The sequence below is a fragment of the Oreochromis aureus genome, linkage group 4, assembly GCF_013358895.1.
Source record: "Oreochromis aureus strain Israel breed Guangdong linkage group 4, ZZ_aureus, whole genome shotgun sequence".
Classification (NCBI taxonomy): Eukaryota; Metazoa; Chordata; class Actinopteri; order Cichliformes; family Cichlidae; genus Oreochromis; species Oreochromis aureus.
The window spans coordinates 22,693,207-22,709,323 of NC_052945.1; the positions used below are offsets into that span (position 1 = coordinate 22,693,207).

Consider the following 16,117-nt stretch of genomic DNA (forward strand, 5'->3'; position numbering starts at 1 on the left):
GTGACAAAAACCCCAGATGAACATGAATTCAGATTTTCATAGATTTTGGGACTAGGAACTTAATCCACGTGTGAGAAACCTGCTGAAAGACTACTGAAGTATCAGCCCTGCTACTTTTTTTTTTTTTTTTTTTTAACACCACACACACAAAACAGAGAAGACATCATTTTCCACCATCTTATTTATTCATGTTTTCCTGCACTATCGCTAAGGGCAACAGTGAGTATATCTACTGTTTGGAATAAGCATAAACGAAATCTTACCCAACTCGAGAGTCCATATCGACCAGATGCTTTCGATCCCTTTACAAGAAAGCCCGGAGCCTGAAAGGCCTACACCTGTCGGAGCGGAGGGGGCAGTGCAGTGAAGGAGGGATTTGTGCTCGATAGAGAGAGAGAGAGGGAGACGCGCGCTCGGGCAGGACAGGAGGGCGCGCGGGACATCAGCACACCGGCCGGGTCAAGGAGCTGCAAAGATGGAGATCCGACCAGACAGGTTTAAGGCGGTCGCGGGCAAAACTTTGGGGAAAATTCACAGGTACACTGATATTTCAAATCTTCCCAACTCACCCCGGATTTGTGCGCGTTTTTACGCGTTTTTTCTTGCAACACAGATCAGTGCTGTTGGTGGCGGTGCTGTTGGTGCACCCGTCATCTCTCTCCAAGCAGTAATTTTTAACACTAAAAAAGTTGGTTCTTTATTTATTTTAATTGTAGAGGAATGTGTTGGGTTTAACCCTTCACAAAAAATAGCAACAGAAGTCCGCGTTTTGCGCAGTAGGGAATTTTGATTGTCACAAGTGAGAGGAGAAGTGTTTTATAATGGATGAAATCCATAATATTTTGAATAATTTGGTTTATTAGGAGGAAAAAACATGACACACTGTCGTCGCTGTAACAGAAGCCCATCACGGGTACTCCATAGTGTGACAGAAGTTGGCAGTGAAAGAAAACGAGTGTTTTTTTTCTTTCTTTCTTTCTTTTTTTGTGGTTTGATGCTTTATTGCATTTATGCTTTTTTATTGTTTGCGCTTTTGTTCGATGTTGTGAGATTCGATCCGGCTCAAAGTGGTGTTGGAGAGAAGAAGAAAGTCTGGTTACATAATGTTTCCGTGCGTTATTGGCACGACCTGGCTGAATGAAAGCGCTGGCCAGATAAAACCGGAAAGTCTAAATCTTTAGTTTCCCGGTATAAACTACATTTCTTGCGCTCCAAATTGTTTTTGCCGTATGTTTTTTTTTTTTTTTCAAATAATGTGACTTTTAAAACAATGATTAGCAGTGTTTTGTTTGTTTGATTGTCTTAAAGCGAAAGAAGGATTTCATTTGAATTGTTATGAAAACGTGTCTTGGATTATACTGAATGAATGGAATGAATAGAAACGACTGAACTATACGATGTGAATTTCTAAAGCTTTTTAATATTTCAGGCTGTGTTTTGAGTTTTGAGTGACAGAAATATAATCTGTTATTTTAATAATCACCTGCGTGATAAAAAACACAAAACCTAGTGGACACGTTTCCTTGAAACTGTTTCCCCTACCTACCTATTTTTTTCCTACCTGACAATACAAACCAAATGATTACTGATCGTTGCCATCAATTAAGAAAATTATATGTAGGCTAATTGAGACTGAAAATAATTGTTAGTTGCACCAATAAATAAGAAAGGTATAAAAAAGACAACTATGTCACTGCTGCAGCCTGTATCATACATACTTTATGTCTTTGGAGGTGCATGCAGGTACTTTTTTTTTTTTTTTTTAAAGAAAAGAAAACTTCATAATCCTCCCTGATTATGAACATTTCAAAGTGCTGCATATGTGTAAATAAAATACACATGAGTGTGAAAGTTGCTACACAGATTGATGTACTGACAATATTTCAGTTTAAAAAATAAATAAATAAAAAAAGGCAGATTAAAGACAATCATAGAACCTCATGCAATAACCATTGCTTTAAGCTTTGGCTCTCCCAGGATTTGAGGTAGCAACCAAACGTATAAATCCTGTCCTGAAATAGCCTGTTTTTCAGTCCAGCTGTCGAGCCATGCAAATCCCTAAACTCTCCCCTCCCACTCATTCCATCCCATGCAAGCCATGTCACTTCCTCCAGCCACTGCCTCCTCCTCCTCCTCCTCCTTCCTCCACCTTCTTCCTCATCCTCCATCCATTGAGACACCAGCAACTTTCAGCCTACTGGGGTCTCTTAGATTAACACACACATGCCAGTCTCGTTTCTCTCTTACTGGTCCACACATGCGCATCACCGCCACAGTTGATTCCATGAGAGATGTGATGTGTTGGATTGGATTCAGGTTGACTTTAGTGGGCGTTTCCTCAGCTTAGCGTGACCTCGTGGTTTTATGCGGTTGCATGTGTCAAGTGCAGCCAAAGAATAAGAGAGCAGTGTGTTATGGTTTTGTGTATGCGTGTGTGTATATAAAGCTATGTGTGAATGCGTGGTGAAACTTGGGCATCCCTGCACTGTGTAAGCAGACGAGTGTGTCTGCGTGCAATCTCACCACCTCACAGACAAAACCGTGATCCCTCCTGATGAAAGCAGCCAGGAGTTCATCTATTATTTAAACATTTTCTCCATCAGAATGCATCTCCTGTTTCTATATTAAACTCCACTAGGTAAGCACAAACTTCAGCGCTGTAAGGTCACTCCACATCTCTGCTTACATTATTTGCTCTTTTATAACGTTTTCAGATGGATCTCCCGAATCTGGCTGTTCTCATAGCTCTGCATGAAATATAATCACACAACTGCTTCTTGGTTTTAATTTGGGTTGTGTGCAAAACTTACTAATAGTACCCCAAAGACGCTATCATAAAAATGCCCCGCCTCGATTTATTAAAAGACTTTTAAATGCATCTGCAGGATTGCTTGGCTACACAATGAGAGGTTGTGCTGTACTACATGCGAGGCAATACAGAATATGACAGGTAATCCATTTTTAATCCATCTTACTTGCAGTGGAGTGCATTTTTCAGCTACTACAGTTCAGTGTCATTGCAGAAGAGCTCTGAATAAAATTTTCAAATAACGGTGAAGCGAAAAGATAATTATTTGATGTTTGCTTGTGGTGAAGCACAGGGAGGAAAGCATGCCATCATTTAATCCCAGCGTTTAGCATTAGTTTTTGTATCATATGTAGGATGTCTTTGTCATGGATTTCCTGTTAGTCTTGATATCACTGTAAAGCTATGTCTAAGGAAAGAAGCAAGTTTAAGAGGTTCAAGCTTGAGCACAAAAGGCAAAATCTTACAAGACACCAAGTCCACATTTGAGACACTTCTATGTTTCCTATTCTTATCTTTTATCCGTTCATCTGTCTCTGTTGTTTTGTGTGGAACACGAGCACAGGTTTGTGAAACAGTCTTCACAGATGACCAGAGATTCATCTACAATAGCTGTGCCACTTTGGAGAGTCAGCTGCAACGACTCAGCATGCCTGGTTTTTGGCAGCGATGCTGTCCATGCTGTCGGTTTCAGCATTTAGTGTCTGCTTCACTTGTTCAGTTTGTGAAGAAATATTTTAATGTAAGCTAATACGTGGTTCGATTATCATATTACGGCCCCGTGCAGCTCATTGTTGAATTGTTGTTCTCTGGTGAACGTAGCGAGAAGTGTTGTGTGTGTGTTCGTTAGTGCGTGTGCAGACAGCACTCATACTGTGATTGAGTTATACTGTGTAAGTATTTAGATAATACGTCTATGAAGGTCACACGTGTAACTGTTAAACGTGTGTGTGTGTGTGTGTGTGTGTGTGTGTGTGTGTGTGTGTGTCAGCAGGAGAGAGAGAGAGAAAAAAGTGGTGTGACAGGATGGGAGGAGGGTGTCTCCCTGGGTGACAGAGTCCCACCGAGACCCAATCTGTTCACTTCAGGGAGAGCGAGAGGCTCGCAAAGGATGGGAGAGGAGGGGGGCAACAACAAAATCACTATTAAAACTACAAAGTGCTCAGAGAAAAAGTAAAAATTGAATTTTTAAGCTACTTTGCATCCCCCAAAATGCTGAAATGTGGCAAAAAAAAAAGAAGAAAAAGAAAAGAAAAGGAATAAAATCAAGGATCAATTCAAACTCACAAATATGGAGAAATAACGACCAGGGTGTCTGGTGTTATATAATATTTTTACTCCCTCGCTGTCTCACTCTCAGTCTCGATCATCCTCATATGAGAGGATTACACCGAATACTCTGTGAATTGGTGATTTTAATACAGAGTCTAATAAAGGCCCCGAGTCACCTGAGAGTCGCTGTGATTTTATCAAAGCTGACAGAATATTACAGAATCAAAGAGTGTTTGCAAACACAGTTTAGCAACAACTGTGTTTTATTTTTATTTTGTTTTAAGGAGTTTCATATAACATTCTTAATATTTCTTGACATCAAAAATAATCAAATTTGCGTAACACCTTACACCAGTTAAACTCAGGAGGTACTGAAGTCTTCACGCTGGGGTTAAACAGGTTTTAGGACTCTGCTTCTTTTGTCTAGGTGAAAATCATGAGCTCGGTTTGAAGCGTGTGCCTCCACTGAGCCTGCTACTATTGTAATTATGATATTTCAGAGAGCCCCAGGTCGCAGGACTCCCGCCTGCTCATGCTCGCTTGCTCATTAATTGTTGACAGCTGAGACCAATCAGCTCCATCAGATGAGTGGAAGCTCGCAGTATTGTAAGCCTGTGTCTCCTCTTCAACACAGAGCTGGTAAATTTTACCAGTCAGCATGTTAAGAAGTAAGAAGTTTGTGTATAAGAATCTTTTAAGTCTTTGCTTCTAAGCTGGAAATTCCCTCGCTTCAGCTTTGTACACGCACACAGGGGTGAGGCTGCCTTTTAGTGGAAAGCATCTGTAATTAACGACCATTTTTTGCTGTGGGGTAGCCTCGTTAGCTCTTAGCATATGGGCAGGTGTCAAGCTGCAATCTGTCTTGAGGTTTAATGAGGATCCTGCAGCCTTCAACAACTATGAGGGAGGAGCTCCACACAGGGGGACAAGTCAGCACATTTGTTTAGCAGCAGGAGCGTGAACAACTGATTCAACAAATTTATGTACGCGACTTTGCTTCTGTCGTGTGTCGCCCTTTTCAATGCTTCCAGGATTTGGTTGCAGTTTTTTATTTTCTTGTATTTGATCCACTGGGATTTAGACGGTAAATCACGTCCTTAGGTCAGGGCTCTTTGTGTGAAAGATCAGCGATGAACACATGATGGTCCCATTTCCAAGTCAGTCAGATGGGCCATTCTATAAAAATAGACTATTAACTAACAGGTGAGGCACAGCCTGAAATTTTGCTGCTTGACGCAAAAGCTGAAAAAAGGCTTTCTGAGTTACAGAAGGACTAAAAAACATGACCAGCATGAACTCAACAGCGTGCCGTGATAGAGGGAGAAACGTGCTGAATCGTGCCCAGCAGAGTCAGTCTGTCCATCCATATTCATTTCCGGAAGTAAATCATTTTTGTAATCCTAATCTTAGTGTAGTGACAGATTAAGAGGGAGGGAGGGAGATGGGATGCAGCCTCTCTAATCTCTCACAAATTCCATAAATGTTGCTTTCCATTGTGTTTTCTGTTATCTACTGAAGAGTAGAATATTTCTTTATGTAGGCAGTTTTAATTATAGTCGTAATTGCACTGACCTGTCTTCTTGTGTCGCATTTTAGTTTGTTTTTGACAGATTGCATGGATGCATATCGAGATTATACAGAGTGCGCTGTGTGCAAATGGGGGAGGGAGTGGAATTCACAGGCATAACTAAAAGAAATATAATGACAGCGGTGGATGACGATAGATGGATAAATGGTGGCGGATTGTGGTGTAAAAGCTGGAGTAAATAATTTATCTCCCTCAAAAAAAAAGGTCAATAATTAATCAGCATCAGAGGCTGACTTGTCTTGACTTTGCACACTTGCTTTCTAACCTTGTGTAAGCCCCGAACACCGATGAAACGCTTTCTTTAAAACACAACCATCGTCACCTCGCCAATCTGACCCGCGTGTTGATTGTGCCTTTTTCTGTGCACGATTCTCCAGCTCACTGGCTAACTGGATCACCTCAATGGAAAGTGGATTGCTGACACATGAGTGTGCTCTGCTGCAAACTCAGATATAACACACAGTGAACACTGATATATACATTCACTGAAAAAAATGGTGCCACTTTGTCTAATGTATATCTGTAGGTGTTGTTTACTTAAATCTGATGGAAGTGTGTGTTTTTGTTGTGAGTATGGAGGTTGTAATACACAGATGGCTGCTCTCTGACTTCACTGTATGACTTCTGTCTGGGGGGATGCTCGACATGTTGTTTTACAAAAATGGTCACACAAACTGAACAATAGCCTGGAAAACAAACAGATCACCTCACATGGGCTAAAACCAAGCAGTTAAAAAACAAACAAACACATTTTAGACACTTTTGCTTAAATAGGTTTGCTTAAATTTTCATTACACCCCTGTCTTTGCAGCTCAGTAAATTGTAACTCCTTAAAAGCTGATTTTCTACAAAAGTTCCTTTTTGTTAAGCAGATTCGGTTGAATGATGTCATAAAAAGTGAAGGCATTTAGTGGTGAGGACACTATCAGAGTGAGAGGACTAGCAGCACCAGTAGGTTCCTTGGATCCTGAAGCAGAGACGACGCGGCTGTCGTAGCTCCTCGGCTTGTGACAGCTGCTTCCACACACTGGGACGCGCTGAGTCAGGCGTGACCCCGGTGTGGAGCATGATGTCACCCTGGAGGAGTGCGTTTGTAGGAGGAAAGAGAGAGAGAGAGAGTGCAAAATCTTTGCAGTTTAAAACATGCATGAAGAAAAGATTCAAACTCTTTGTCACGGGCTCAAAATAATCTGGTAACTCCAGGTGATGTCAGCATGGAAGCTGGAGACTGAACCTTTCATAGCTCCTTTCTAAAGGAAGCTCACACGTTCCTGCTTTTTTTTTTTTTTTTGCTGTTTTACTTGGATTTGTTAGATCATCTGTGAGGCTAGGTATAAAGATAAGCGTTTAAAGATCAAAAGGCATCGATTTCATTGCAACACATTATAATACACAGAATTTTGTCTTTTGCATCATTTTGTTCACTTCTACCCCAAAAGCTTGACATATTCTTCTGACTCCCATCAGGCTGATTGAGAAACGGCAGCCAAATGGAGAAACTATTGAGCTGTCGGCGGAGGGTCGTCCTGAGCTGGTGGAGGAGAAGGAGCTGCCTGTGGTGGACTGCACCTGCTTCGGCCTGCCCCGGCGGTACATCATCGCCATCCTGTCTGGCCTGGGCTTCTGCATCTCCTTTGGCATCAGGTGCAACCTGGGTGTGGCCATTGTAAGCATGGTCAATGATCATACTGTCTACAAAGGCAACAAGGAAGTACTTGTGGTGAGTAGCAGAAGAGAAATGAAAAGCTTTTATAGACCTACTTTATGAATTTGATATTAAACCACATCTGCAATAATTGTGTTGGAACACAGGCAACATGTAGTATTTTCACAGTACCAATCAAAGTTATGTCTTTTTCTATGGGATCACTTTACATCTTCATTTGGAATATATCTAGTGGTTTATATTAATCACAGTATGCAGTGTGTTGTGTTGAGGCTATCCCTTTTACAATGTAGTTGGTTGGAGAATAATAAAATGTTGTAATTTTGTAACTTTTTAAATGACTTAATAAGTCATAATAAGTAGTGTCATGTATTAGACTCTTAGACTATTCTAGGGCATGCTTTAAACTGGGGTGTAAAGCTGAAAAGTTATATAAGGCATCTTTAGATGGGACATTGAGCGTTTTGATGTTGGTGTCATCTTCACTGCTGATAAACAAACTTTACTTTGTGTAGTGTTATAAAATTTCTGTGCCACCTTGCCTTGACTGTGGTTCAGGAGTTAGAGCAGTTCATCTACGACTCGAAAGGTTGTGAGTTGATTCCCCAGCTACTCAGGTCTGCACGTCGAAGTATCCTTGAGCAAGATACTGAACCACTGGTTCTTTTTAATGTATATAGCAGGGACAGCCAACTGCTGGGCTTTGTGGTTGGGGATGATGGACCAGAGTTGCCCTTGACCTTAAGTTTTTAAGGTAATCTCCTCTGTTTTGAAGTGAGCTAAAGTCATGTAATTTTTTTTCTTCTCTCCAGGCTGCACAGTTCACCTGGGATCCAGAGACAGTGGGGATGATTCACGGCTCTTTCTTCTGGGGCTACATCGTCACACAAATCCCGGGTGGCTTTATATGTCAAAAATTTGCAGCAAACAGGTTAATATCTCCACATTTATGGTGTCAAATCTGTAATCAGAACAGTAAGAGGCAAAGCAGCTGAACCAGCATTCATAGAAAATGCCAGTCCTTTGTTACTATGTATTGGGGTTTTTTTCATGTTCTGATGTCAGTGTTACTGTCCTTTGTGTTTTTAAGAGTGTTTGGCTTTGCCATCGTGGCCACATCCACGCTCAACATGCTGATTCCATCTGCCGCTCGCTGCCATTACAGCTGCGTCATACTTGTCAGGATATGCCAGGGCCTTGTAGAGGTAAATATGAGTTTTTGTCCACATCTGGACTCTGTGTAGCACTGTTCCCACATGCACAGGTGTTTCCCTGACCGTATTCTGTCCTTTAGGGCGTATCATACCCAGCCTGCCATGGGATCTGGGCCAAGTGGGCGCCTCCTCTTGAGCGAAGTCGATTAGCCACAACAGCTTTTTGTGGTAATGTCAGCTTCCTGTCTCCTCACAGATCAGTATCTACAATGTCTGCACAGGTTCTGTGGGTTTGAAGACAAGTTTGTGATGAAACTGGTAGAAGTTCATCCAACGTTTAAGAGTTTAAAAAGACTATGAGTGCATCTAAAACATGTTGAGTGCAAGAAAGAAATATACAAAGAGGGTTTGTGCCTTCTTTGTGTGTGTGTGTCTTCACAGGATCCTATGCTGGGGCTGTGGTGGCCATGCCTTTAGCTGGGATACTGGTGCAATACACTGGGTGGCCTTCTGTATTTTATGTCTATGGTTAGTACCCTCATCCACAAATATGTGTTATGTTACTTTTATTACTATGTTCCTCACCAAGAGTGCTCATGCACGTTTTCCTAAATGTCCACTATTTGATTCTCTTTAAATTTCCACAACTCCTTTTCATTCTCCTTCTTTTTTCTTAAACTTTCTCTTTGTCTCCTATGTCTGTGTCTTTCTTTCTCTCTCTCCCTCTCCCAGGCAGCTTTGGGATATTCTGGTATTTGTTTTGGATTCTGGTGTCATACGAGAGTCCTGCAGCCCATCCCACCATCTCACCAGAAGAGAGGAAATACATTGAAGATGCGATCGGAGAGTCTGCATCATTTCTCAATCCCCTTCAAGTACGTGTATTTAGACCCATGCACTCGGCTGAGTCTGCAGTTCTTAATTGGTGGAGTTGGTGCATATCATTAATATCTTATTACTTTTTGTGGTAGAAATTTAAAACCCCGTGGAGACACTTCTTCACCTCCATGCCAGTCTATGCCATTATTGTGGCCAACTTCTGCAGGAGCTGGACCTTCTACCTGCTGCTCATCAGCCAGCCAGCCTACTTTGAAGAAGTCTTTGGCTTTGAGATCAGCAAGGTGAGTTAGCATGGCATCCAAGCTGTAGGGTCCAAGAATGTACAACTGTAATTTTCCCACTTGGTCAGAACAAATTTGAACCTCCCATCATCCTCCCTTCATTTTCCCCCCAAAAACACAATTTTTGTCTTTTTCGCACACATGTGCACACTGTCTGCCTCTCCTATACATGACTTTCAGGTGGGCATAGTGTCAGCTTTGCCCCATCTGGTGATGACAATCATCGTGCCTATTGGGGGCCAGTTGGCTGACTACCTGAGAACCCACAACCTGATGTCCACCACCAACGTCAGGAAGCTCATGAACTGTGGAGGTGAGGCTGTCAAACATAAGAGCGTGGCTTATGGTGTATAAGCAGAAACTGGATAACTCTATTCAGCTCTGGTAAACCGTCTTAGTTGGCCAACACAGCCTATTAAATGGGTATGACAGCACCATTGGTCTCTGAGACCACAACTGTCATCTGACACTCCTCCCAGAGCACTGAGGTCTACGAACCAACTGCTCTTAAAGATCTTTAGACCACGGCTCAGAAAATTGACAAATTATTATTTCACTAAAACTTCATCCTATCATCAGCTGGAAATTATGATAGCGTTTCATTTTTGCTGCAGAAATGGCTGCAAAAAATTAAACAATTATTTCAGTACTTTCCATAATATTCTGACACATCACAGTGATTAAAGCTAAATTAGAAGCATTGCAAAAATAAATAAATAAATGTGTAAAGATGAACTTATTAATGATGCTGTAGTTCTCCTGAAATTAAACATATGAAACTATGCTGTCAGTTGTGGGGCTTTTGCAGCTTGCAATTAGAATATTTAAAGCACAGCAGCTGCCAGCATTAGAAGCAAATTAATATTTTAGCACAACTTAAAGGTCATATCAGCGTGTGCATAAACACGTGTACAGCTTCAAACACTGAAAATTACGGCATATCGGCACTGCCTTGATCGTTACAACAGGGTTTGTTATTAGTGTCCGTAATTCCTTTGTGTTGATGTGGATTTCTTTGGAATTTCCGCAGGTTTTGGGATGGAAGCCACCCTTCTGCTGGTGGTGGGCTACTCTCACACAAAGGGTATTGCCATCTCCTTCTTGGTCCTGGCGGTGGGATTCAGTGGATTTGCTATCTCAGGTAATCTATGTTCCAAACATGTAAGGTGAAAACCTGACCTGTCGTGTTACTGTTGCTACATGAAGGTGAAAGTAAGGTTTTAATGAGAGGCAATGGAATTTTAAGTATTGCTTTAAATGTGAGCAGGACAGCGGTAAATCAAATGTTTTGGATAGTTATAAGTGAGGAGGAGACTGGAAAGCAGGGACAAAGAGAACAGGGCAGACACACTGCAAAGGACCAAGGGTCAGAATCGAACCGAGGCCTCGCGGGGTGTGATAACCCGCTCAACCACTGAGCTAAACTAGTTCCCGTTAAAGTTTTAACTTAAAAGTATGAAAATGACACATTTTCTACTTTCTACTTACATTTTCCCAAATGTTTCCAACAATATTTAAAAACAAAGAAATCTGCACAATGGTTTATTTAAGTTTGTTGTGTGTGATCTCCCCTTTAGTCGTCCCAGCCATTGTTTTATAGTCACAGCACCTGGGCACTTTGCAGTCATAGAGTCAACCACAAGCTCCTCTGCATACCAAAGTATACAGAGTGAATTTTGGGGCCATCTGTTTGATAGATGAAGCTTGGCTAAAATTGTGTCATGCAACAGGACAATGAACTCAAGCACAACAGAAAATCTGCAACAAAATGGCTGAAAAAGAAAGAAAGAAATGTGCTTGAATGGTTCAGTCAAAGTCCACGCCTCAACCTGAAAGCATTGTTGTGGTGAGACATTAGGAGAGGTGCGTATGAATCAGCTGATGCAAATCACAATTAACTTTGTAAAGTTGTAAAGAATAGTGGGCCAAAATTCCTCCACATTGATGTGAGTGACTGATGAAGTCATAAGAAAATTGTTATTTCAGGTTATTGCTTCTGAAGGTTGTTCAACAAGCTACTGATGATGGAGTTTTTCACAGTATTTTAAAATCCTGTTAAAAACGTTCCAATTTACATGACTGTAAATGAATTAGCCATACTAGTTAGCTAGGGTACAGGGAAGGGTATTAAGTTTGTGTAATGGTAAATTTACCAATCAAAATTAATGAGTTTTGACAGTTTGATTACAATAAAGCTACATAATGAGAATAAAACTTGACATGGATAGGACTTTAAAATATGACCTAATTTGCAAACATGAGTCTGTTAATAAGCTGTAATGTTTTCATTGGCAGCATAGACTGTATATAAAAGATGGACATAACTGCCGTGGCATCCCCAGTTGGTTTGTGGATGACAAGCTGTGCCCGCTACTCCCTGGAAATGGCTTCATATTTCACACACAGACAGATATTAGATCGTTATCTTGTAAAACTGTTTGAAGTGAACGTTGTTAAGATGAAAATGTGTTTAACATATACAGAATATCATTTTTTCTATCCCCTAAGTGTAAAAATCACTCTTTGTTTTTGCTCTTTCACTCAGGGTTTAATGTCAATCACTTGGATATCGCGCCTCGATATGCCAGCATACTGATGGGCATTTCAAACGGAGTGGGAACGTTATCTGGAATGGTGTGTCCTCTCATAGTTGGTGCCATGACCAAACACAAGGTGACTCATTCACGTGTATCAACAAAGCTGACCACAAAGCTCATGATATTTAATGAATAAAGACACACTAGGGAGACTTGTTCTTGGTCTTTCTTGTGCTAAAATACCTTTTGAATCATTTCAGACGCGTGAGGAGTGGCAGTACGTCTTCCTTATAGCCTCACTTGTTCATTATGGAGGAGTGGTTTTCTATGGTAGGACTTTGGCTCTACAGTTTTGCAAGGCATCTTCAAAATAGTGCAGTTTCATTGCTGTTCTGTTTTTTTTTTTTTTCACTAGGAATCTTTGCATCAGGAGAAAAGCAGCCTTGGGCAGACATAGAGGACACAAGTGAGGAGAAGTGCGGTATAATTGATGAGGATGAACTGGCCAATGAAACAGAAGAGATGTACCGCGGAGGGGGGCAGTACGGAGCCATAAGCCAATCAGGGGCTGGTTTCAACGGCGGAGGAGGAGGAGGAGGAGCAGGGGCAGGATGGGTGACAGACTGGGACAAGTCTGAGGAGTATGTGCAGCCGCCCGGATATAACTCCTACATGTACGGGGGAGAAGTGGAGAAGGAGCTCACATAGAAGACTGATGTGACACAAGTTTAAAAAAAATAATATTAACAAGATAAAAAAAATGAAAAAGGAAGGGTGTTTCTGGAGAACGACTGCAAGAGAGTCACTGAACAGACCTGCTGTGTGCTTCTTAAAATTTATAACAGCACATATCAAAAGAGTGGATCCGATTCATTCCACTGTAGAGGTGTGTGTGTGTGTGTGTGTGTGTGTGTGTGTGTGTGTGTGTGTGTGTGTGTGTGTGTGTGTGTGTGTGTGTGCGCGCGCAAGCACGTGCATGCAGAGTGCTAAATATACACAAACAAACAGATTTCATTTTCATCAGAACTCATCTTACATCCCGATCCTGATGCTCATTGTGATTGGTCAGGAGTTCTGTATCCGCAACTAGGAGATCTTGTGTGTGTGTGTGTGTGTGTGTGTGTGTGTGTGTGTGTGTGTGTGTGTGTGTGAGAGAGAGAGAGTTGTGTGCTTTTGCCTGTATAGCAACTTGCTGAAGCCACTGGGATTCTGTTGTTTTTAATTTTTTATGTGTGAGTCATGCATTTACTTTTATTTTGCTGGGAAAGCACCTTCAGAGCCTCAGTTTTAAAAACCTCACACTTCCAAATCCAAGCTCTCAAAGCTCCCAGATAAACTAAACAGACGCCACCAGCCACGGCACCACTGAGTTTAACTTTCAAACTTCCTACTCAAAGTGAAAAGAAAAAAGGTGCTTAGGTGTTGCAAAGTCATACATACATGTGTGTAAAGCTGTCAAACTTCCCTTCACCTGTGTGCTTGACTTCGCCGCCTACAGTGTCTCACTGCATCTCACATCCAGCCAGGCTTACAGGTCACAGTCGCCAGTAATCATCTGAAAATTCCCACTTTCCATTCAGTGTGTATAGTTGTTCCTCAGCTTGGAACATAGTTGTAACACTCCTAGGCCTCGTAGCGCTTTCTGTTTATGCCTTTTCTTGTTTCTCTGGCGGCTTCTCCCTCCATTTTTCCTCTCTGTCTTATTCTTTCTCTCAACATCAGTCATGTTTGTGTGGGTAAATCCAAGCTTTTCAGATCGACTGTGTGTGTGTGTGTGTGTGTGTGTGTGTGTGTGTGTGTGTGTGTGTGTGTGAGTGACAGCAAGTGTGCCGTTGTGTTGGGTGCAGGTGCTGAAACGTTGTGCAGTGAGCATATTTAATGGACACAGTGGTGCAGTACTGTGCCAGCCCTCTTATTTTTCCCTTTTACACACAAACACACACAGGGGGGCTAATTTCATGCGAGTGCACAGTGAATCGTGCAGAGTTTGATAGGCGAACATTATTAGAGAATGTGTGAAGTTCAGCTTCACTTATATCCTGTAAGAGTAGAGAACCTCAGCTTCCTGCCTGTCAAGCGCACTGGCATCTGGGAAATGGAGTACAGTCACATACAGGCGAGGTAATCTGCAGTAGTATTGGACTTGTGTACACACAGACACACACACACACAACTCACACATCTGTTCGTGCTGACAGACAGTACATCTGCTGATGGTACTCAGTGGGTCACGTTTGCGAGATAAAACTGCAGTGCTGGAATGTTTAAAAAGGACATGTTTGATTGACTTGGGGGTTTAGTTTTTAAATGTGTTGCTATGTCGAATAATTGCAAGAAAAAAGTGCAAAAGGTCAATTGCCATTTTTTGAGAGAAAAGTCTTAAAGACGTGAATGACGATAACTGTGAACAAGTTCATTTTGTGTGTGTTGTATCAGTGTATCTTTGATCTGCTTTCTTCTTCTTTGTCTCAGTTTATGGCTGCTCCAATGTTTTCCTTCCCATCCTCGATGAAATGTGTGGTTATCTGGTGGGAATTGGTGTAAAAAAAAATTTGAAAAAGACGAGAAAAGATCCGTATTTAAAAATGCAAATATATGGAAAATATTTTATGTATAAAAGTGTACATGTGAGATAACCTTGTGTATAATAAAATTCAAGCAATTTAAGATGATGTCACTATTTAAGCGCAATTGTGTCATCAGGATTTTATCACCTACAGCATGATGACGCATTAAAATGGTGTTGGTTTTCAGATTGTCGGTGCTTTGTCTTTCACTCTCTCTCTCTTTCTCTCGGAACAGATGGATGCAGGATTATCGCTGTGATTTTAGGCAAAGATTAGATAGGACAGCAGATGCACTCAGTGGGAGAGTGAGGGGGAAACATGGACGTCACAGACAAGGGATGTGAGCATGATGGATCAGGCAGGGCCTGTCCACGCCTGTTTGTGTGTGCGGTGTCGCTTCCTCTAAAGCGCTTGTAAATAAAAAATCAACGATTCTACGTAATAACGTATTTATTTTTGCTTTATTGAAAGAATTGGGTTCTGCATTTTTTATTTTTAGAATTACAAAATCATTCTGTTTCCAACGGAGCTGAAATAATCTCCCCAAGCGATTTTCATCGTCATCTTTTAATAATTTAAAACACTCAGTCAGCGCCTTTATTAACGGTTCACTTGGTTCTTTATTTTGAAAAGAATTTACCGGAAGTTTTGCCTACATTGACATAACTCGCGGGTTTAAAAGTTGCTTTGAACACTAGAGGGCAGTAAAGATTCGTCATTTTTAATAATCAGGCCCAAAATTCTACAACCGTGACTCCAAAACAAAGTTGGGACTCCGTGTAAAATGTAAATGAAATGTGAATCCAATGATTTGCAAATCTTATAAAAAAAAATCTCATGTACCATTTTAACAAAAACAATAGGGCAATTTCGAATGTAGAATTTGAAAAAAGGTTGGGACAGGGCCGTGTTTACCACCTCTTCTTTAAAAACACCCCATAAACATCTGGGAACTGAAAGATCCGCTGCTAGACTTCCAGATGAGGAATGTTGTCCCATTCTTGTTTAAAATAAGACTCTAGCTATGCAACAGTCCTGGATCTTCTTTGTTGTGTTTCTTGTTTAATGTTCCCGATGTTTCTGCTGATCTGAACAGCAGACAGACCAGTTCAACACCCATACTCTTCTACTAAGAACCCATGCTGCTGAAATAGATGCAGTGCGCGGTTTAGCATTGTTTTGCTGAAACATACAAGGCCTTCCCTTAAAAAAATATCATCTGGATGGTGCTGTGAAACCTGCCTTTCAGCACTGATGATGCCTTTCTAGATGTGTAATTCCACATGTGTTACTCCATACTATTGGAGGTCCTTCTCCTCTTTAGTCTGAGGGATGCTTTCCACAAAGAATTTCGCTTTCAGTGGCTTCTTCTTTGCTTTAATTGATTTTTTGGATGCCAACTGTGT

At 41.3% G+C, this 16,117-nt stretch overlaps 1 protein-coding gene across 1 annotated transcript; it reads left to right on the forward strand.

Moving 5' to 3' along the window:
- Positions 1-475: 475 nt before the first annotated feature.
- slc17a7a (solute carrier family 17 member 7a) lies at positions 476-14,828 on the forward strand. Its single transcript, XM_031732698.2, has 13 exons — positions 476-537; positions 7,134-7,386; positions 8,145-8,263; positions 8,423-8,537; positions 8,627-8,714; positions 8,928-9,014; positions 9,219-9,361; positions 9,458-9,607; positions 9,788-9,920; positions 10,638-10,748; positions 12,153-12,280; positions 12,405-12,474; positions 12,560-14,828. The coding sequence occupies exons 1-13, from the start codon at positions 476-478 to the stop codon at positions 12,850-12,852; spliced, it is 1,752 nt and encodes a 583-aa protein (XP_031588558.1). The 3' UTR covers positions 12,853-14,828.
- The last annotated feature ends 1,289 nt before the right edge of the window (positions 14,829-16,117 follow it).